The sequence below is a fragment of the Protopterus annectens genome, chromosome 6.part1 (genome assembly GCF_019279795.1).
Source record: "Protopterus annectens isolate FY-2018-M chromosome 6.part1, PAN1.0, whole genome shotgun sequence".
In the NCBI taxonomy this organism is placed as follows: Eukaryota; Metazoa; Chordata; order Ceratodontiformes; family Protopteridae; genus Protopterus; species Protopterus annectens.
In genome coordinates, this window is record NC_056738.1 from 28,337,004 (window position 1) to 28,360,568 (window position 23,565).

Sequence of the window (23,565 nt, forward strand, 5' to 3'; positions counted from 1 at the left end):
GTTGATATTTAAGCATGTGAAACTGACAGTTTAAAGCTCTTACAGCTAAAGTAGCAGAAGTGTAAACTTTTTTCCCCCATCTGTCCAGTGCTCTGGAATCCCTACCCGAGGGGACAGGGTTTTTAGCAGTGGAAGCCTTAACCCCTTTAGGACCCTGAGAAATTGTTTCTGAGTCTGCAGCGGGGTTTTGTAAAGAAATTTATGATAGTCAGGGACCCTGTAGTACCTGTCTGGCTTGACTGGTGCAGGGGGTAAAGAATCAGGAGACAGACTGGATTCAGAAAAAAACATCATCAACAATATCAAGCACAGGGGGATAGTCAGTTGCCTGTGCTGAGGCAAAAAAAGGAGCCTTTTCTTGGATTCTGAATAATCCTGGCTTTCCCAATGGAAATGCTCCCTCATGGTGTGCAGGGTTTCCCCAAAAGAAAAATCTTCAGGCGGAGAGGCTGAAGGTATGGACTCTTCTGCATCAGAGTCCTCATAGGGAGAGAGAGAATATCCCTGATCAGAAGAGGAATCAGAGGAAATGGAAACCTATTCAGAGGAATCATAATCAGTGTCTTGCCTAGGCCTTTTGTCAGGAGAGGTATGGGAACCCCTGATTAAAGTAATTAGGTCTTCGGCCATTTTAAGCATCTGTTTCTTTGGCATGGATGACTGTTCTGGAGAATGCTGTACTTGTTTCCTTGTCTTTAATGCTGTTTTTGATTTTGCCTTTGCTGCTGTAGTGGGCTTAATTGTAAGCTGTGAAGGTCTGAAAACACCCTCAGAAGCTGATGCCTGCTCAGCGTCTCCAGACCCATCTGAGGGTATAGTTTCCGTAGGCCCAATACCTTGAGTTTCCACAGGCCTCGGTGCCTCCACGTGGCTGTCGGTTACGGCCTGTGGCTCTGAGGTAGCGGTTGTCAGGGGCTGCGAAAGCGCCTCACTGAGAACCGGCGACTGGCCTAGAAAAGGCTTCGTCGTTGGTTTTGGACCTCGGATGCCTGTCCTTTTCTTTGTCTTTGCGTTTTTTATAAATTCCGGTCGTCAGTTGTTCCGATGGCATTATGTAGTTAAACCTTCGGTCAAAATAATGTAAAGCAAAATCAAACCGACATTTAATAGTGCGTTTATTGAATCTAGCACAAAACCGACAACTAGTAACATCGTGGTCAGGGCCTAGGCAAGGAATACAGTAAGAGTGAAAGTCCTTATGAGGTATTTGCTTCCCACAAGAAATAACTATTAACTTTTACTGAAATCGGTCTGGAGCAATTAAAAGTTTCCCCAACGGGGTACTTAGCTTTATTGAAAACTTCGGTTCTGAAACTCAATTGTGAAAATCTCAGGAGTCGGCCAACCGGCACTTGCGAACTGCTTTTGCTTCAGGCACCGTGCGGCAAAAAAGACTGAAGAAAATGTCGTTGGTTGCAACTTTTATACCCCTGGCGCACTGACGTCAGGGAAGAGGTGACAGCAACCGACGCCGGACCAAGACTTTGGAACTCGGGCCGACTGTGGGTCGCCTGCCAGCAGGATAACCCAAGTGTAATGACTGCAACAGTGAAACACGATGAACATCTTCATGACACCCATGCAGATGGACAATAGAGGTACAACTGCTGAATCCTACACAAATGCACTTTATAAGCACTTACACGAGTGCATGGATCGTGCTATCTGTAACAGAAACAAGATGCTATCCTTCAAAAAAGGAAGCCAATCTGGTGGTCTTCTGCCATAAACAAACTCTACAACAGAAGAAAGAAACTGTTGCAAAAGAGAGTAAAATCCCACGGTTGGAGGAACTCCCTGGTCAGCCTCAGTAAGAAGCTGAGATCCCTCATAAAATCCTCCAAAGCTTGTTATGAAAACAAAATCACCACCGATTCTAAAGACAACCACAAAGCATTCGACGGCTATGCCAAGAATCTCAATGGCAACACTCAGATCCGCTCTGAGTTATAGCACAATGACACTAAATATACAGAATCAACTGATATTGCCAACATGCTGGTAGTTAGGTTCAGTGCTAACCTTACCCCCCCTCTCACCCCCTAAAGGGCCCATCTTTATACCAGAAGAATGCAAAGTTCCTGTAATCACAGCTGCACAGGTAAAAACCTCACTCTCCAAAGCCAAGAACACAGTATCCATGGGACCTGACAACATCCCAGGCTGCCTTCTACACGAACTACAGAATGAACTGGCACCCCACCTAAGTACCATGGTTAATCATAGCCTCACCTCAGGCTTTGTGCCCAATGAATGGCGCACCGCAATGGTTATCCCACTCCACAAAGGGGGGGCCACAACAGACCCCGGGAACTACAGCCCCATTAGCCTGACGAGCCTGGTATGCAACGCCATGGAACGCATCATCATGGATCTCATAAACAAAGACGTTGGAGATCTCCAAACTCTGGACCCCGCACAGTTCGGGTTTGTAAAAGGCAGATCATGTCTCCTAAACCTGACAGACTTCTTTGAAGCAGTCACCAAAGCCACAGATGAGGGTAAGGTGATTCACACAGCCTATCTAGATCTCGCCAAGGTGTTCAACATCATCCCCCCACTCTGGAATTATAGATAAAACTCACTAAACTAGGTATAAATCCCTATGTCACAAGATGGGTTGCCAGCTGGCTTACTGACAGAACCCACACTGTGAAAGTAGCAGACTCCAAATCAGACTTCAGACCAGTGACAAGTGGAGTACCACATGGTTCAGTCCTGGGTCCTCTCCTGTTTAATATTTAGTTTTCTGAAGTACAGGCTAACAAAGAAGGTCTTTGGCTAACTAAATTCGCAGATGACTGCAAGCTAGGAGCCATAATCGAAACTCCTAATGATGTGGACATCCTACAAAAGGACCTCTCTGAGACAGATGCCTGCTGTCAAAGCCATGGTCTCAAACTCAATGGCAAAATGTGCATTGTCATCCCCTTTGGTAAAAACTCTGTACCCATGAACTACCACATAGGCGGTAGTCTACTTAACACTGAAAGTTTGATAAGAGACCTTCGGACACAGGTGGACAGTAGTCTCTCCTTTGATAATCACATCGTCACAGTGGTCAGGAAATCCTTCTACATGGCACACCTCATCACAAAAGGTTTCTCATCCTGAAAAAAAGAGGTCATTGTTCCCCTCTACTAATCACTCAGACAGTACAGTTTTGTACCTAACATAAATGTAGATGTTCGAGTGCTAATACAGCTGCAGTCATAACAGATGGGTTCTCCTGCCGTCAGGCGGGTCCTTGGTCGGCCGAATTCCAAAGTCTAGGTCCGGCGTCGGTTGTCGTCGCTTCTTCCCTGACGTCAGTGCGACAGGGGTATAAAGGAACCAGCCAACGCCATTTTCTTCAGTTTTTCTTGCCCCAGATGTCAGGTGCCCCCAGAAGGAAGGCAATACATAAATGTGTGTAATAATGCAGTGCAATATAATCAAAATACAGTAGTTGCAAGCAAATACAACATAAATGAATACCCCAATCAGGTTGTATGAGGATGTGTTAGCCTATAGGCCTGTCCCAAGAGGGGAAGGAGGGAGGGAAACCTGGACTGCAGCTGTATTAGCACTCAAACATCTACATTTATGGTAGGTACAAAACTGTACTATGTTCATCGTGCATACAGCTGCAGTCATAACAGATGGGTAGAATCCCAAAGCTAAGAAGGGGGCGGTAGGCACTAGGTGGAACTAGGAGGAGCCAAAATGCCCTGCAAGACTGCAGTGACAAAGCCTGCTCTAGATTTGGCGTATAATGGTAGGTTGTAGTGCTTGGAGAAGGTATGCACAGAACTCCAAGTGGCTGCTTCCAAAATATCCTTGGTAGGAACTCCTCTGAGGAAGGCTGCAGAGGTGGCTGTGGCCCTGGTGGAATGAGTTCTAATGCCTGTAGGTACAGTTTTGCCATGAAAGGAATAGCAAAAGCATATGCAGTGGGCTATCCATTTTGAGATTGTCTGTTTGGAAACTGGCTTTCCTTGAGCTCCTACCGCATAGGCCACAAAGAGCTGTTCCGATTTTCTGAAAGGCTTTGTTCTGTCCAAATAATAACACAGTTGTCTGTGGATGTCCAAGGAATGTAGTAATCTCTCCCCTTTGTTTTGAGGATTAGGATAAAAAGTAGGTAAATGTATGGCCTGATTTAAAGCTACCCTGAATACCATTTTAGGCATAAAGGACGGGTTGGTTCGTAAGGAAACTCTGTCCTGATGGGAGATGATAAAAGGCTGGACAGCCATGACAGCATGTAGTTCTGAAACTCTACGAGCTGAGGTGATAGCCAGAAGGAAAGCTGTTTTCCAGGACAAATATTGCAAATCTGATGAGGCAGCTGGCTCAAAGGGAGGCAAGGTCAGTTTTTCCAGAATGAAATTAAGATCCCAAGCAGGTATTGGTTGTTTCCTTGGAGGTCTTAAATTCTTAGCCCCTCTGAGGAACTGTCCTAAGAGAGGGTGAGAGAATAAAGGTGGATCAGTGTTGTATTCTGCAGAAATGGCTGAGGCATGGATTTTAATGGAGGAGAAAGAAAGTCCACTGCTTAGCAGTTCAGCCAAATATTGTAGTATTTGAGGTAATTTCAGTTTTCCAGGATCCTGGCCCTTTTTCTCATTCCAGACACAAAAACGTTTCCATTTTGCAGAGTAAGCTTTTCTAGTTGATGGCCTTCTGGCCTCCAAAATGACATCCTGCACCTCCTTGGAGAGTAGGGCCTGTTGTGATGCTAAGGAATCTTCCATGCGGCTAGATTGAGTGTTTTTAGCTGGCTGTGAAGAGTTTTGAAGCTGTGCTGAGTCAGAAGAAGAGGCATTAGAGGCAGGGTCCATGGTGAGGAATGCGTCAGGCTCCTCAGGAGTGGGTACCAGTGTTGCCTTGGCCAGTCTGGAGCAATGAGAATCACGTTTGGTCTGTCTGCTCTGGTCTTCAGTAGAACTTTGGGCAGCAGAGGAAGAGGTGGGAAGGCATAAACTGTCATTGATGTCCAACTGAAAGAAAGAGCGTCCACTCTCCAGGCCTTTGGATGGAAGATCCTTGAGCAGAATTTTGTCAACTGATGATTTTTGTGGGAGGCAAAGAGATCTATGTCTGGCCTTCCCCATTCCTGGATTATTTCTGTAAAAACTTTTGGATGCAATTTCCATTCGTGTGGATCTGTCATATTCCTACTTAGGTTGTCTGCCAGCATGTTTTCCTTGCCTGGCAAGTACTGTGCTTGTAGTTCCATTTGTAAGTCCATGGCCATGTTCCAAAGTGACATGGCCAGTCTGCATAGGGGGTAAGAATGTGTTCTTCCCTGTTTGTTTATGTACCACATAACTGTGGTGTTGTCCATTCTTATCAATAGTTCACCTGGTTGGAGAAGGTCCTTGAAAGCTATAATAGCATTTATTACTGCTAGCATTTCTTTTTGATTGATGTGAAGGTGCTTTTCTTTTTGGGACCATTTGCCCTGAATGCACCGATCTGTCATGTGCGCCCCCCCAGGTGTAGTCCGAGGCGTCTGTTGTGATGACTTGATTTGCTTGAGGCTTGCTGAATGGAAGACCTGTGTTTGTTTGACATGCTTGAGCCCACCACAGAAATTCCTTTTGCAGACATGGAATTAGTGGTATTATTGTTTCCAAACTGTGGCTGTGTTGAGACCATATGTTTTCAGGTACCATTGTAGTTTCCTCATATGCAGCTTTGCACATGGGATTAGTAAGATGCAAGATGCCATGAATCCCAGAGCCTGCAGGATTCTCCTTGCAGTCAGCCTGGTACAATTTGCTAGTGTTCTTAAGTATTGAATTAGTTGCCCCTGCTTCTCTGGCGTGAGGTAGGCCATCTGGGTGTTTGTGTCCAAATTGGCACCCAGGAAAATTATCTTCTGAGAGGGTATTAGCCTTGATTTCTTTTTGTTGACTGTGTATCCCATAAAGTTCAATAACATTATTACATAAGCGAGATGTTTCAGAAGAATGTGCTTGCTGTCCGCTTGGATCAGGCAGTCATCCAAATAGGGGTATATTTGTATCCCTTGAAGTCTGCAGTAGGCAATTACTGATGCCAGGCATTTCGTGAATACTCTGGGCGCAGTAGATAAGCCAAAGGGCAATGCAGAGAATTAATAATGGGTTGAACCTGCAAGAAATCTGAGGTACCTTCTGCAATTATGTCTGATTGGGACATGCAGGTATGCCTCCTTGAGGTCCAATGTTACCAGCCAAGACTCCTTGCCCAGCATGGGAAGAAGTTGCTGTAGAGTGAGCATCTTGAATTTTGGTACGAGTAGAAATGTGTTTAGGATGGATAGATCCAAAATAGGTCTCCAATCTTTTCCCTTCCTTGGCACCAGAAATAGCCTGGAATAAAAACCTTGACCTTGTTCGTGCATAGGTACCTCTTTAACAGCTTTCATGTTTATGAGATCTGTAATTTGCCTTTGTGCCTCTGCCCTTTGATTGTGTGGCAGGTTTGGCATGCCTCTCATTTTTGGAAGGGTGTGAAAATGGAATTTGTAGCCTCTGTTTATAATGTCCAGGATCCATTTGTCCTTTGTGACAATATGCCAATTTCTTGAAAATAATGCCAGCTTTCCTACTAAGGGGGCTGCCATTTGAGACCTGGTTGGCATGCAAAAAGGAAAGTCATTGGGTTTGCTTTCTGAAAGATTGCGAGTTGTCCTCACCACCTCTTTGTGTAGGAGCTTGCCGTTGTCTGCCTCTTAAACGATCCTTGGGATTGTCCTCTGCCCCTCGGACGCCTGTATCTGCCTCTTTGGGAGGGTGGCCTAATGGTTAAGGTGTTTGCCTTACAAACACAAGGTGCAGGGTTTGAGTCCCACAAGGGATAATTGGCTAGGCTTAAAATGGCTCACAAGGGCAGTTAGCTTAGTACTAAGCTATGAACCTATGAACCTATGTCTGTGGCAGGAAAGGACCACTTTTGGAAGGCCAATTTCTACTAAAATGTGGGGGTTGAACCTCTAGAATTCTTTCACAGTTTGCATTGATTTACCCTTTTCCTCCATTTTCCTTAATACCTCCTCATTAGCACCAAATAGTACATCCTTTTGAAGAGGGGCGTCTAGTAATTTAGCTTTGACATGATCAGGCAAGGCTTGTTCCTTGAGCCAGGCATGCCTACGTATGACTGATCCTGTTACAGCAGCTCTACATGAGGCCTCTAGAGCATCAAAACCACACTGTAAGGTATGCTTACCCACTTGTTCTGCACTATGCATCAAATCCTGCAACTCCTTCAAGTCTGGTTGTTCAGGTTGTGACATTTTACTTTTCAATTGTGATAACAAAAACTGTTGGTATTTTAGCATATGAAAGTGACAGTTTAAGGCCCTCATGGATAAGGTAGCTGAGGTATATACCTTTTTTCCCCACCTTTCTAAGGATCTGGAATCTCTCTCAGAAGGCAATGGATTTTTAGCAATGGAGGCCTTAACTCCCTTGGGGCCCTGTGAGATGGTTTCTGGGTCAGCAGCATGGCTTTTGTACAGAAATTGGTGTGAGTCAGGAACCCTGTAGTACCTGTCAGGCTTAACTGGAGCTGGAGGTACAGAGTCCGGGTTAAGGCAGGCCTCCGAGTAAACATCATCTAGGATGTCCAAGACAGGAGGTATAGCCAGAGGCCTGTGCTGAGGTAGCAAGAGAAATTCCCTGAGCCTTTTCTTGGAATCTGAATAATCCTGGCCTTCCCAGTGGAAGTGCTCCCTTAAGATATGCAAAGTTTCCCCAAATGAGTAATCCTCAGGGGGGGATACAGAAGGGATGGACTCCTCTGGAACAGAGTCTTCAAAAGGGGAGTAAGAATGCTCCTGATCATCAGAGTGCTCTGAAATAATGGAGCCCTGATCAGAGGAGGGGGAATCTTCCTCCACTCTGGGCCTTTTGTTCGGTGGGGGCTGAGAACCTCTGATAAGAGTAATTAAATCCTCAGCCATTTCAAGCATCTGTTTCTTGGGCATGGGCCTGGAGATGAGCCCTGTGTAGCTGGTCTCTTAGAGTGCATGGTTGCTTTAGACTTTGTGAAAGCCTTGATGGAGAAAGAAGAGGAAGGTCTGAAGACACCTTGAGTGGAGGTGGACCTGTCCACATTCTGAGTTTCAACGCCAAGAGTGGCTTCGGTATCTGTAGTCGGGGTGTGGGCCGAGGAGCCTGCGACCTCGGGCACAGGAGACACCATCAAAGAAGTGTCGTCGGTAGTCAGGGGCTGTGTAGGCGCCTCGCTGAGAACCGTAGCATGTGTAGTCGGCTTTGGCGTGATGTCGGTAGAGGCCGCGGACCTCGTGTGTCGGTCCTTGTCTTTACGTTTTTTAGACAAAACCGGAGTCGGAGTATCCGACGACATAGTATAGTTAAATGCTTTCCCAAAATAATGCTGGGCGAACTCCGCCCGATACGTAATAGTGCGTTTGTTGAATGTAGCACAAAAGCGACAGACCGAGACGTCGTAGTCTGGGCCTAAACAAGGTATACACAGGGAATGGAAATCCTTATGCGGTATTTGCTTCCCACAAGAAATACAATTATTAACTTTGTCTGACATCGGTCTGAGGCAAGAAAAGTTTCCCCAACAGGGTACTTAGCTTTTAAGAAGACTTCGGTTTCCAAATTTTCGTAATCTCAGGAGCTGGCCGACCGGCACTTGCGAACTGCTTCTGCTTCGGGCACCGCGCGGCAAGAAAGACTGAAGAAAATGGCGTCGGCTGGTTCCTTTAGACCCCTGTCGCACTGACGTCAGGGAAGAAGCAATGACAACCGACGCCGGACCTAGACTTTGGAATTCGGCCAACCGAGGACCCGCCTGACGGCAGGAGAACCCATCTGTTATGACAGCAGCTGTATGCACGATGAACATCTATTATAGAATACAACGCTCCTTTTAGAATGTACCTCACAAGACATCTACAACAACTGGAAAGGCCGCAGAAATACCTCACAAAGAGGATTACTGGCCTCAAACAGATGCCCTACGCAGAACGATTAAAAAAACTCCAGCTTTACTCCGTCACATATCACCTACTCAGAGGCGATCTCTGCCTAACATACAAAGCTATGTCAAACCCAGAGCTGTTGGACATGCTCCACTTAAGGAAATCCCTCTGAGCTACACGCTCTAGGGACCTAAACCTTGCCACCACAATAAACAGAACATACTGGAGGGATATATTCCTGTCCCAGACACTTCCCATACTCTGGAACAGACTACCTATCTATGTCAAACAGAGCTCCTCATTAGCACTCTTCAAGAAAATCTTGATGACTGGATGGGTAATAGGAAATTCACCCCGGGGATCCCTTCTGTGGTTCTGCTTGACAGGGGCACAGGGTAAATAATTTTCTTGGGTGGCAAAAGCCAGGGTACCTTTTTGGATGGGCTTGTATAGGCCCTAGGGCCAATAGACGAGTACCTACCTATGAACCTATATATACACACACACACAGAGATATATATATATATATATATATATATATACACACACACACACACACACACACACACACACACACACACACACACACACACACACACACACACCAATCCTTTTCATACAATGTTAGAAAAGACATATCTGACATACACTTATGCTACCAAAGACTAGCAGGACATCATCAGTTTTAAGACAAATTTGTCACAGAAGGGAACAATCACTTTTCCCTAAGCCATCTCAAGTGGCATGGAGAGATAAAGTTGTGTCAAAGGCCAGGTGACCTGAGTTTAATTAGTGCCTGTGGTGCTACATGGAGCTGGCAAGAGAGGGTGCCATAGTGGTGGCAAGAGACATGCACTATCACAGTTCATCAGAGGAGGGCAGGGATACAATTCAGTTCTGTAAGCCATTGCCTAATGGTAGCCTTCACAGTTAGTGAATGGGACTGTGCGCTCACATGGTGAAGGCACTGTGGGCAAGAAGCTTTTAACAAAATCACCCTCATGGCTGCCTGAATAAAAGAGCAGTAGGGGAAGGCTCGATGGTCAACAGGCACAGAAGCTAAAAAGAATCTCTAAGAAAAAATTCCTTTTCCCCAAAATGCTACATCTTGAATTCATTCTACAAGAAGGAAGGGCTGTGAGGGGTGCTGTACAGAAAAGTGACATTTTTTTCACACAAAAGATGAATTCAGTGAAATTGCCATGACATACACATCCTGCGCCCTAAATAAATGCAAAACTAAAACAATAAAATAACACAACCCTTCCTTGATATTAAGACTTTTCAAAGTAAAAATAACATCAGCCCTAACATACATAAATGGTATGACATAACAATCCTGCCTTCAGTAAAACGATGTGGAGACTTGCAGAGACTGGTAGTAGAAATACTGTGTTAAAGTCAGTTCTGATGAAGTTCTTGTAAAAAATAGGATGAAAGCGCTTAACTGTTTGGTTTGAATAAAGTATTTCTTCTACCGGTCTCTGCAAGTCTCCACATCGTTTTACTGCAGCCAGATTGTTATTTCTTAGACTTATTCAGTCTTCCTGTGGTTTTCCTAGTTTGTGTTTTATACATAAAAGGTATACCTACATAAATAAAAACAATTAAAAATAAAACAAGTAGAGAATTCCTTAAAGCACTTACTTATAGTCTCTCTTATACTGGTTTCCAGCTCATGTTCCTTTTGAGACATCTGTGTATTAAACTCCCTCATTAATTGTTTCAGGATAGAATTGTGTTTCATCTCTATATCTTCTTGTTCAAATCTACAGGACACAAATTAGAAAAAAAAGTTTTAGTTTAGTACAAAATAGTTTCACATTATTACAAGGCAATACATTTATCACTTGCACACACATAAAGGTCGGCACTCCAAATTTGTTAACATTTCCAACAATGTCAGAGGACTATCATAAGACATTTAATGCCTGCTAAATGACGACGGCTACCATATGAAACATACGGAAGCAGATAAGATACAGTTCAACTTTATTCATCAAACATTTAAGTCTTTTGAAATGTGAAACAGTAGGGTAATTTATTCGAACAGATGTTTTAAAATTAGAACTACAATGAGACCTGTGAAACTTTCTGAAAAACAGTTATATTTTTATTACTATCAGCTAAACGTATTACAAAATGTCAGAGGACAGTACACAGAAAGAAGGAAGAAAGCACAGTTGTGAAAGAACTCAACATGATACTATGCTTGACACCATTTTCTCTTTAGTAATTCAACACATTCAATAATTTCTCTCCAGTGATTCAGTATATATGGATATGAAGTCTGACTAGCAGAAATTCTGCTACCTCAAAAATGTTCATTACTTGGCTCCTCCTGCAGTAACCTTAGCTATACTGGTTATATCCTGTACAGGATATAACAGCCAGATAGATTCTAAACCTTCAGTACACCTTCCATGTGCCCTGACCACTAAAAGTTTGAGGTGGCAGCGGAGAAAATCAGTGAGCTGGGCATCAAGCCATTCACAGGTTTCCTGCCACAGAACAGCACTCCTACTCTGAGCTTAAGATCAACTTCTGGCTAGTGTTTCTACATTACTGGGCAGAAAAGTTCCCTCAAGGGGAAAACCTTCCACAACTTATTTTATGAACAGCACAATACTTTTTAAATTGAAACTGGCTTGTTTTATGCCAGGACTCCGTTATTATTTTTTTTTAGACTGTCATACAACTTTCAATCAGTTGGTTGACTATGGTTCTAGTTTTTTTTTTCCTTCAGATTAAAGTTATATACATTTTACTTTTTCTTAAACTTTTTTGTGAGAAAACCTTTACAAAGTTGTGCTTAGGGAGCTGGAGTAATAAGTGTATTTTGTGATTTGTATGGTGTTTTTGTGGTGAAAAACATACTTTTTTGATACTTACATTTTACCAACTTTTCGTGAATGGTGGTACCTTTGTTGAAGGTTGTGCGTCAAGGCTGGCAACTCGGCACGTAAAAATCCACTGCCAATCATTAGCGGACCGGAGTTCCGCTATGGCGACCCCTAACCGGGAAAAGCTGAAAGACACAACAACCACCAACTTTTACTGTTAGCTGTACCTGGACTTCAGGCTTCATTCCGGGCCAGCAGCATAGCAAGCCTAGGTGGATGTGGACATGTGAGCAACCTGTTAGTGTGCAATTAGAGTGACAGCATGCATTTTTTCTGTACCAGCATTTCAGAAATGCAGCTACAGAAAGCAACATTTTTGTGGTGTTACTGGTAGGGAGGGGACATGTGCTTCAAACTGCTGTGAGCAGTCTATTGGAGCACTTCTTTTTTTTTTTTTTTTTTAAAGCTCTTCACTGTGAGGAGGCGGAGAGGGGCTAGTTCAAGGACTGGCACATGGTGCTGGATGAGCCAGCTACACCTCTGCTCTTGGCTTTACCATGGAAAAAATAGTTGTGTAAAATCTTACCATAACCACAGATGTCCTTCTCTTCAATGTTGCAGTATTCTTTACATACGGGCTTGTATTATGCCCAATGACCCAACATCCAGCCTGTATACAAAAGCTTAAAGCCACTGTCTGTACGTGGGAAGTCGCACGAAGGCACAGACAATTTTAGTCATAAAAGGGATGTCCATACGTACAATGTTCAGAATAAGTAAGCCCCATGACAAGAGGAAATCCAAAGGAAGCCTATAAGAAATCTTCCTAGGCAAGAGCAAGTTGTAGGGGGAAGGCAGGTGGGACATAATACCGCAACATAGAAGAGGAGGACATATATGGTTAGGGTAAGATTTAACACAACTATACTACCTCCTCCTTTTCAATGTTACAGTATTCTTTACAATATGGGAGAGTGCAAAAGCTCAAAGGGAACCCAGGGAGGAGGACAGAGCAGGGAAAAACTAAGAAGCATTTTCCACAAATCCATGCAGAATTGTCTTGGCAAATCCTGCCCTGGATCTAGATACAGTGTCCAATTTGTAATGTTTCGTAAAAGTATGAACAGATGACAAGGTGGCAGTTTCCAGAATGGAATGAGCACCTAGATCTTTGAAGAAAGCCTCTGAGGTTGCAATTGTTCTGGTGGAATGGGCTTTAACAGAAGAAGAAAAGGGTTTCCCATGAAAATCATAGCAAAACACAATCGCCTTAGAGATCTATGTGGAAATAGTTTGGAAACAAACAAACCCAGAGCCCTGGGATGAAAGGTCTCAAAAAGTTGATCACACCTCTTAATCAACTTAGTCTTGTCAAGGTAAAACCGAAGCTATTTATGCACATCTAAAGAATATAGTCTCCTCTCACTAGGGGACTGAGCCAAAGGAAAGAAAATATGCGACTGGATGGACTGATTAAGAGACAATTCATTCACCAATCTGGGCATGAAGAATGAATTAGTTCTCAAGGATACTCTGTCCTTGTGAAAAACCAAAAAAGGTGGCAAAGCTATCAGTGCTTGAATTTCAGAGACCCTTCTTGCAGAGATGAAGGCTTACCAGAAGCATAGTTTTCGATGTGCAAAACTTTAAAGAAGCAGAGGCCACTGGTTCAAAAGAGGCTTGAAAAAGTGTTTCCAGCACGTAGTTAAGATCCCAAGGAGGAGGAGGAACTGGCTTCCTGGGGGGCCTCGTGTGTAGGACACCTTTAAGAAAAAGCTTAACTTCTAACCAGGAAACTAAGGGAGGGGGATAAAGGTAAACAGGCAGACAAGACAGAACAGTGGACTTTGAGGAATAGGAAAGACCACTGTTGAGCAACTCACACAGGTAAGAAAGCACTAAGGGAATGTCTCCACAAACTGGATCCGCTTTCCTTTTTTGACACCAGATGGAAAATCTTCAACACTTGGAAAAGTAAGATTTTCTAGTATTGGGTTTCCTGGCCTCCTGCAAAATCCTAAGCACATCCTTAGAAAAAAGGTGCCTGAAAGGGATCAAAAGTTGATCACCTACAAGGTCAGTTGTAGAGCTGGAATTACAGCCCTCATCTCCCTGATCCATTGTCCCGAGGGAGCAGGTCCATCCAGTGAGATAACTTGTAGTTATGACGCTTGACTAACTGCAGAAGAAGAGGGAACCAGTGCTGTTCTGGCCAAAAGGGAGTCACTAACAAGAGTTTTGGCTTGTCCTGTAGAATTTTCAACAGGACTTTCTGAATTAAAGGGAAGAGGGGGGGATACCTAGAGAAACATCCCCTTCCATGAGAAGGATAGAGCATTCACTTTCCATGCCTGAGGGTGAGGGACATTGGCACAAAACGAGGAAGTTTTTGTTCAGAGGGTAGGCAAATAGGTCCATTTCTGGAATACAACAATGGTGAACCAGATCCAGAAACACATCCCTGTGAAGCATCCACTCCTGAGATTGTGTCATGGATCTGCTTAATGTGTCTGCCAGTTCTGAACCGAAAGGAGGTACACAGCATGCAGAGTCACTCTGTACTGAATAGCCAATTCCCAAGCTTTGATGACTGAGAGACAAAGAAGGTAAGATTTTGTCTCCCCGCTTGTTTATATACCAAAGAACTATGGTTTTGTCTGTAAGAATTCTGAGAGGTCCTGGCAAGAACAGAGGATGAAAGGTTTGCAAGGCTAGAATTACAGCCCTCATCTCCCTGATGCTGACGTGTTCCCTATTTTGAGAGGGAGAAAAACACCCTGTACTTTTCTGGCAGCAAAGGTTGCTCCCCAACCCAAGTCTGAGGCGTCTGTGAAAATTTGTTGAGCTAGTTGAGCTACCTGAAGTGGTATGCCAAGGTACTAACTCAGTTGCTGTAGCCACCAATGAAGCTCTGATTTCAGGGATGGGCATGCTTTGACCAAACTGCCTTTAAAAACCAGTGGAACTTTCTCATGTGTAACTTTGCAAAGGGCAACATGGGAATAGTGGAGGCCATGAACACCAGCAGTCTCAGAAACTCCCTGGCAGTGATGGAAGGGACAGAAGAGAATCCATTTATGCCCTGAGAGAAACTCCTTTTTCTGAAGGAAGAAAAGCCATCATCAAGTCTGTCCGGAACCTGCACCCCAGGAATATAAGATCCTGACTTAGGGTCAGACTTGATGTTTTGAAATTTATTGAGAAACCTAGGCCCTGCAGAAAGGGATTAGCTAGGTCCAGCTGCTGAGTTAATAAGTCTGGACTGCTGGCCAGAAAAAAGCAGATCATCCAAGTAGGGATAAACCTGGAGGCTTTTCAGTCTCAAATACGTAATGGCTGGGGCCAGGCACTTTGTGAATACCCTTAGAGCAGTGGAAAGATCAAAGGACAAGGCAGAAAACTAAAAGTGCAAAGAACCCACTAAGAAAAGCAAAAACTGCCTGAAATGTGGGTGAATAAGGATATGCAGATATGCATCCTTGAGATCCACAGAAGCTAGGAAAGCTTGAGGAGGAACCAGGGGAAGAAGAGCTGGCAGAGATAACATCCTGAGGGAAGGCATCACCAGGAAAGTATTTAATAGGGAAAGATCTAGGATAGGCCTCCAAGGGCCATCTCTCCTTGGGACAAGAAACATAATGGAGTAAAATCTCCTCCCTTACTGGTCTGGAGGAAAAACATGAATGTTGAATGAATCTTGGTTGAAAAGCTGAGCAAGTGTCAGAGGAAACAGATGCAGTTGACTGGAGGGATTCTGAGGTATCCCCTGAAAGGGAGGAAGAGTCTTCCAAGTTAAAAAGTATCAGTTTTGGATAACTGAAATCACCCACGAATCCCGAGTGATTTCCATCCAAGCTGAAAGGGAAAGACAGAGGTGAAGAGACGAAGGGGCATGACTTGGAAGAGGAAGCATAACATCAAACAGGACTTTGCCTGGACTGAAAGGGCTGATGAGGAGAAAAAAACAAAAGCAACAGCCTTAGTCTATGGGCATCTCCTGAATGACTTACGCGGCCTAGCTCCAGAAGAAGTAGAAGTGGAAGAGCGAGCAGGTTTCCTGACAAAAGCAGCCTTGGCAGGAAAATTCTTATGGAATTTAGGAACTGGTGAAACAAGCAACTGTTTCAAATCCTGGAACTCCTTACCTTTTTTCTGCAGTGATTTAAAGAGTTCTGCAGCAGCTTTGCCAAAGAGGGAAGAATTATCCAAAGGAGCATCAAGAGGTTTGGCCTTATTGTCATCAGGAAGTGCCTGGAGACGTAGCCAGGAATACCTTCTGAGAACAGAAGCCGAGGCTGCTGCTCTAGAAGAAGCTACTGCTGCATCATAACTACATTTGATTGAATGTCTAACTACCTGAGAGGAGACTGACAAGAGAGAAAGAGTCAGAGACTTAGCCTCTGAGTCACGCAATTGGGAGAGAGCCTGGGAAGCCTGAGAAAGCAGGGCTAGAGCATACCTAGACATATGTGTCTGGTAATTAACAGCTCTGATATCCAAGGTGGAAGAAATATACACCTTCTTTCCCAACCTTTCCAAAATTTTACTTTCTTTGTCAGAAGCAAGCAACTTAGTACATGGAGAAACCCGAAAAGATTTGTCTGAAGTAATGGAGATCACAGCTGGATCAGCTGAAGGGCATTTAAAAAGAAGTTTGCAATCCTCAGGGACATTATAAACATGAGGAGGTATTTAAGGGGCAGGTGCTTGAGAGTCAGGGGTTTTAGAGGCTGATTTAAAGGCATCTAAGAAAGCTGGGATGACTGGAGAGACTGCTGAAGGAGCAGGGATCTCCAACTGGCGCAGACCATAATATCTTTTTTGCTCCTCTGAAATTTGAGAAGAATCCCACTTAAAGAATTCCCTCTTTTTATTAACAGTTTCCCCAAAGGAGAGCTTTTCTATGGAAGAATCCCCCCATTAGACTCTTCCTCTGGGGAAGCATACTCTAGAAGGGAAGGAATTTGTATGCTAAAGAGTCTTCATCTGAAGGATACCCCTAAGAATCAGTGTCATGCACTGAAGAAGGCCCTTGAGACCCCGGCAGCAGCACAGGAGATGAGAAGGCCAGTCCCACAATAGCAGAAGCTGAAGCTGGAGGCCTCAAGGCCATCACAGCCTTAATGAGACTCTGAGAAAAAACATCCCAATCCAACATAGGGGTGGAGGGAATGGTAGAATGCCTAGTTGCCTAGTCTTTTGCTTCTTTTTAACATGCTTCTCTTGTTGGGGAAAAATGGGAGACGTAGTCCTTACGTCCAACACTTACTTAGACAAAGGAGCAGGAATGGTTCCAGAATCTTCCAAAATAAGCCGTGGTTCTCCCAAGTCATCCGAAGCAGACATCTGCATAGTCTTGGACATGCAAGGATCCCCACTCCTGATGGCTTCCATGACGGTACCCACCACAGTAGCAGACTCTACCTCTGAATGCACAGCCAGGTTTTCATCAACTTCAAGGGGTACACTGGAGGGAGTAGGCACAGCTAAAAAGGATTTGGGCCTAGCTTTGCTGACCTTCCTCTTCACAGACGGCTTAGAACAATTCCAAGAACCTTCCGTGGCATCCCTAGCCAGATGTTTGAGTCTCTGGTTTTCTAATTAGAGATTTAAAGCCAACAGATGACTACACAACATTTTAAGAAGAAAGACCTGACAAACAAAACAAGAGTGGTGGTCATGAGTAGACCCTAAACAGAATACACAAAGCTCATGACTATCTTTATGTGGAATTGACACTTGCTCTTCCTGGATGACATTAACAAAAACAAGAGGCAGTAGCAACAAATTAAATCCCTTATGGGGTACTTATCTGAGCAGAAAGACAAAACCAATGATAGCCAATAGCAGACTGAACGTACAAGTCAACCTTCCAAAATGGTGGCGAAAAAGTTCTGAAGATTGTATGTGCGGATGTCCCTATTATGGCTGAAGTTGTCTGTGCCTATGTGCTCTTTCCCTTGTACAGGCAGTGACTCTAAGCTTTTGCATACTAGCCAGACATTGGGTCATTGAGTGGAATTACAACCCTACATGTAAAGCATACTGCAACATCTTAAAGATTTTTCAGTCTTTCCTTCCTCCAGTCACAAAAAGAACATCATTTCTTGACAGACTTTGCCCCTGTTAAACAGGCTAATAATGTGCCTCAGCCACAGAACGGGGACTCTCTTGTTATCATTTATGGTTCCTCAGACCACACATTATCTTTCTTGGTTTCCCCTGGTTTAGCCCTTTCACCCACAATGGACCAGGAAATAGACATATCTTCTGTGGCTGTTACAGTGTCCTTAGCAACATGAGAGAACCAATCTTGTTAGTTCCTGTGGAATGCTTCTCGGCCTAGCCAGACTGGGATTCTGTTCCCTGGGCAACATGAAAAGAAAGGACTGCAGGAAAACAGTAGCAGACTAGCAGCAGAAAAGATGGACCAGCTTAAGAATACTGGATAGCTAACAAAGAGACTAAGATAGTAGGTGCAATAGTTAAAACAAGGGATCAAAGGCACTCTACCAGTTTCTGAAAAGTGACAAAGCAGATGGCACAAAAAACTTTATCAGGTTGCAACACAAAGACAGTATGTAAGTCACCAGACACCTTCACAATGGATGCCAGCAACAACTTGCTCACCAGTCCTCTGGGCATCAAAGGCAGATGGAAGGAGTGCTTCCAGCAGCTTCTGAGTGAAGAAAATCCCACTGAAGCTGTACTACCCTACGCAAAGCCTACAATGAAATAAGACAATAATCCCTCTCCAAAAGAAGTAAGAACAGCACAAAGTAAAATGAAGTCAGGAAAAGCAGTAGGCTTAGATGAGGCAACAGCAGATATGATCAAGATGTTGGGTGAGTTAGGGGAGGAACTGCTCCTGAGGGTACTCCTAGCAGTATGGACAGAGAGGTGTATCCCATATGACTGGAGAATAAGCACTCTAGCACTTGTGTATAAGAACAAAAGGGAAATTCACAACTGTAGGCAGTATAGAGGTATCAAATTCCTGTCACAAGTTCTGTAAAGAATGATTGATAAATGAATATGCAGAGTAGTAAAAAGTAAGATGGGAGATTGGCAGTTCGGGCTTGAGATCAGGATGCAATACAATCAACCTGATGTATGCAGTGAAACAAACAGCTGAAATGAAACTAGAAATGAAGAAACAGTCCAAATGGGCACTCCAACACTTGGAGAAAGCAAATGACAAGGCACCAAGGAAGCTGATTTGGACAGTCCTGCAATGGTTCCAAGTCCCAAAAACATTGGCAGAATTAATGCAGGCTATGTACAAGGATCTAATAACACAGGTACAAACTGTGTTCCCTTACAGACGTGTTCCCAGTGGGAGTGGGTGTGCGTCAGGGTTCAACTCTGAGCCCACTATTGCTCATACAAGTGATGGACTGCATTAGCAAACAAGTCGGAAGGGACATATCAACATATCTGCTGTATGCAAAATATTTGGAATAAGAGGTTAACAGCTTTAAGTGTCTGGTAGGGGTGGTTAAAGAGAGGGAAAGTCTGTATGAAAAGGTCAAAGCTAGAATCAGAAGGGCTACAGCCAACTGGCATGGTGTGTCAGGGGTACTGTGTGACAGACTAATGACAAAGAATCTGACAAGTACAGTAAAGAAAACAGTGGTGCGACCAGTACTTCTGTATGGTACAGAAACCTGGGCAGTGAAGGCAGAGCAGTTCAGAAAGCTATAGGTGATGGAGAGGAAGTACCTGAAGATGGGTAGCAGGATGCACATGCTGGGACAGATGAAGAAATAAACATATCAGATCAGAAGCCTAAGTTACTCCAACTGCAAAGAAGGTCACAGGCAACAAATTATGGTGGTTTGGGCATATGTGGAGTGAAAGAAGATAATTTGGTAAAGATTTGGTATAGACTGGAAGAAATTACATTAAAACGGGTATCCAATAAAGAGATGAATGGGCTGTATGAATGAAGACTTGCAACAGTAAAGCATGACTTGTGAGGAAGATAGGTGAGTGGCACTGAACTGAGAGAGAGAGATGATGCCAGCTGATGCAACACCCCAACCCCAAGCAGAAAATGGGGGATGATAATGAATATTCCTAGTGTGAGGAAAAGGGAATTGATTGTAAGGTACCATCTTTTTCTCCTTGGGTAACTGATTCTGAGCCATACCTCTCAACCTCTTATCCCAAGAAATCTAGACAAAAGCCCCAACACAGGGACAGACATTTGCTCTTATAAAGTCATAACGTTGCATTTTCTGAAGGATATGAACTATGAAACTCAAATATCTGTAATTATTGACTTCAGTCCTCAATGATTTGCCAGAAAACCACAAATTTCAAGGGACAAACAAAAAATATGAAGCAAACATTTGGATATTCTGAGAAAATCTGGACAGTTGAGAGGTGTGTTCTAAGAAGAACATTTCTTTTAAATGTCCTCTGAAAGAATTTTCTTTCTCTGAAACTGTATCTAGGATGAACCAAATGTTTCAGTGGGAACAGGATGACATTTCACCTTCTTTGAAAAAATATTACGGTTTATTACAATTGGAAATTCTTCAATCTACTCCTCCTATTTCCTCACACTAGGAATATTCATCATCATACATTTTATGCTTGGGGTTAGGGTGTCGCATCAAGGGACATCGCAGTGTATGTAGTGTTAAACTAAAACTTGTAACCTAAGTGAATCTAGCTGTAACTATCACTTTGACTCCTTGATCCTCGCGTGAGCAACAACAGCCTACCGCAGCCTGATTGCTATTCTTCCCCCTTTAGCTTAGTTCTAGTCGGGTTTCTTTAGAGCACAAAGACCCTTCCCTCCTTCTGTTGTCTTTCCCTCTTGCCACTAGGTGGCAGCTTTCTCCACAACAATCGATTATACAATATAATACTTCACTAATTCTATACCAGATAATAGTAGTCATTCAAACCCTACTCCCCTTCTCTTCTATAGCTAGACCTCCCAGTTACTCTATCACTAGATCTCCCGATTCTTTCCTGTATGAAAGTGTCTACAATTCACTGGTCTTTCACTATAACTGTAGGCCATCCTCATTTATTTTTAGGCTTAAGCTAGTGATAGTGTTTTGCAGTCCTCTCTTCCACTTGGCTCTACCTGTTCCATTCGCCCTGCAGGCTCACTCCTCTCCCCTACCCTGCCCCCAAATTCCACCTGCCCCCAGACATCCCACATTTATACTTCCTTAACCACTCCCCCACTTGATTTCCTCCATTCACCCTTTCACCCTCCCCTCCTGAACTACATATCACCACCCACCTGCCATTTCACTCACTCAACTCTCATCCATCTCCTCCAGTAATTACTTCCACTTCCTCTTCCCAAACTATTTCCTGCACCCCTCCTATCACTATGCCAACTCTACTAACATCAGCACACTCAAAACAACTTCTCATACTCTCAGTTCTCCCTTTCCTTATAATACCCTACCTTCTAACATCCTATGAACATCATAGCCTCACAAAATCTAACACTTTCTCCACACATATAACTTACCATTACATAAATCCATCTCACCACTGTTTTAACTTCACTTATTATGCCAGCTACCTTCCAATGAAATTTCACAGAAAGGTTCACATTACCTACTCTTATCATAAAGAGAGAAAAACCCTACTCATACTACCTAAACCCTCTAACAGGTTAAAAAGATTAATCCCCTCTCTTCTAGCAGGTGATATTCATCCTAACCCAGGCCCAAACAACACAACCACTAGAAATCCTCCTTATACCATTCCCTCTAACTCAAATTTACTAACCAAACCCCCAAACTCTCTCACTATAGCACACCTTAATATCCATAGTCTATAATCATTTATATGATATACGTAGAGCTAAAGAGACTAATGCCTTAGAACGGCATGTAATGGAATACCCTACACATAGTTTCACTTTTAGAGTGTTACAAATTCTGACATGTAGACCACGAGGTGGTGACAATGATAATGATTTGGCTGTCACAGAATTGAAATGGATTTTTTCGCTAGGGGCCCATTTACCCCCTAGCCTCAATAACTTTATATCCATTAAACCTGTACTGAAAAAGAATAGTTTTTAATTTAGAATGGTTCTTAGCAAGCTTTGCAATCAATATATTTTATCTGATGTACATTATCTGTTAGGTTGATATCTGTTAAATAATGGTTCTTACTATATTATGACCTGTTTTAGGTCCATTGACTTTTTTGCATTTTTGTATTGTTTTAATGTTGCTTCTTCTTTAACCAGTTGTGGTCTATATTATTACCTCATTAATGCATTGATTGTCTAATTAATTAGAATTGTTCCCGCTCTTTTATGTATTTAAGTGAATGGTGTTTTAGGTTTATTTGTCTGAAGAAGCGTAGGTGTTCCTACGTGAAAGCGCTTACCTGTGTTCCTGTTGTAATACAATAAATCGTTTGTATTTTGATTTTATCTGAGCGTTGCAGAGCTTTTGTTCCATCAGTGGCTAGTACTCCTTTTATCTTTTCTACTTGTGTTTTGCCTTGATTGGAGTGCTATTCAGTAGTCAGGTTTCTTCACTTTGTTCATCGTTTCTGCTTGGCTTGTGGAAACCCACTACACCTGATGGAACCTACAGCGACTATACCTGGGATCACTACCAATACTTGTCCGGAGCCGAGGGGAACTTCTGTTCTATGGAAGGACATTTTACAAGTTAGTTCTAACCCTTTATTGACTTTGGACCTTGATGCACCTAGTGATACGTTCTCCATCAATGATCCAGGCGAGAACATAACAGAATTCACTAATTTGCTGAAAGTATTTGAAGATGATGTCTATCAGCTACAACGCTACATTTGGCAAAGATTGCATATGGAGGCTTGCCTGCATTTCCAGGTGATCCCCAGAGGCATGCGAGTTTTTTGCATGCCTACCTATGGGGATTCTCACCCGGTGTTGTTGAAACAATGGCAGGACCTAAGACCTAAATATAGAACTTGGATTTAATTATATGAGGCTGTTGATTAGCTATTTTCAACCACTTGAGAATGAACTACGCAATAAGGTGGATCTTGCATATAGAGCTCTGAATGAAAGATTTCTTTCAGATTTTTGTGTAAATAGGCTACGTAATGTGTGCCTACAGGTGAGTGCGTTTGGTGAGAGGTTGAGAAATGTTAAACAACGCAAACTCACACGGGACCATGTTGATTTTGCAAGGGGCCAAGTCTTTGTATGGCCCAGGTCTCAAAATGTGCGTAACAGTGTTAACAACACCACACATGACTTAAATAATGTTACAGCTACTCCTACCATCTTGACGAACATTAATGAGAAAGATCCTGTTTTACCTCAGTTGCCATCCTCTTCTGCCTTTCCTTTAGCAGCTGCTGATCATGCTACGGAGCCTGTCGTTGATGGGTGTGGTGCTCCTTCCCTCATAAGTGACACGCCTCCGCCTAACCAACAGTTGTTTTTTCAGAAACAGTCAGTTTCGGCTCCTAATGCTGGAGCCATTCCCAAGATAATTCAGTCAAGCAATGCTGCTTTTTTACCCTACCGGAAAAAATCTGTGCCACAGAACAGAGGGAGATCCATAAGTCGAGGCCCCAGAAAGAGGAAGCTCTCAGGGGAGAAGCAAGATTGGAACAGAAGGGTGAAACACTGACTAGCTTGGTTTTTAACCTGTCTGGTTTTGATTTGGACTGTATGCATACTACACTTTTAAACAGATGACTTAATTTCATTCCTGCTCATTTATCTAATTTGAGTGATGTCTTGATGGACTTGAGATTGTTTTGTCATAGACTTTCGTTGAAATTGTTTTTTCATGACAAACA

The 23,565-nt window shown here is 43.3% G+C and overlaps 1 protein-coding gene across 2 annotated transcripts in view; it reads right to left on the minus strand.

Annotated features, from left to right (window-relative positions):
- The window catches only part of GOLGA4 (golgin A4), a 1,578,103-nt gene that overhangs the window by 1,268,503 nt on the left and 286,035 nt on the right, over window positions 1-23,565 (minus strand). For both annotated transcript variants that reach the window (XM_044075462.1, XM_044075461.1), the window contains exon 3: window positions 10,577-10,698. In XM_044075462.1, the coding sequence (XP_043931397.1) occupies window positions 10,577-10,698 (122 nt within the window). The remainder of the gene's footprint in view (window positions 1-10,576; window positions 10,699-23,565) is intronic.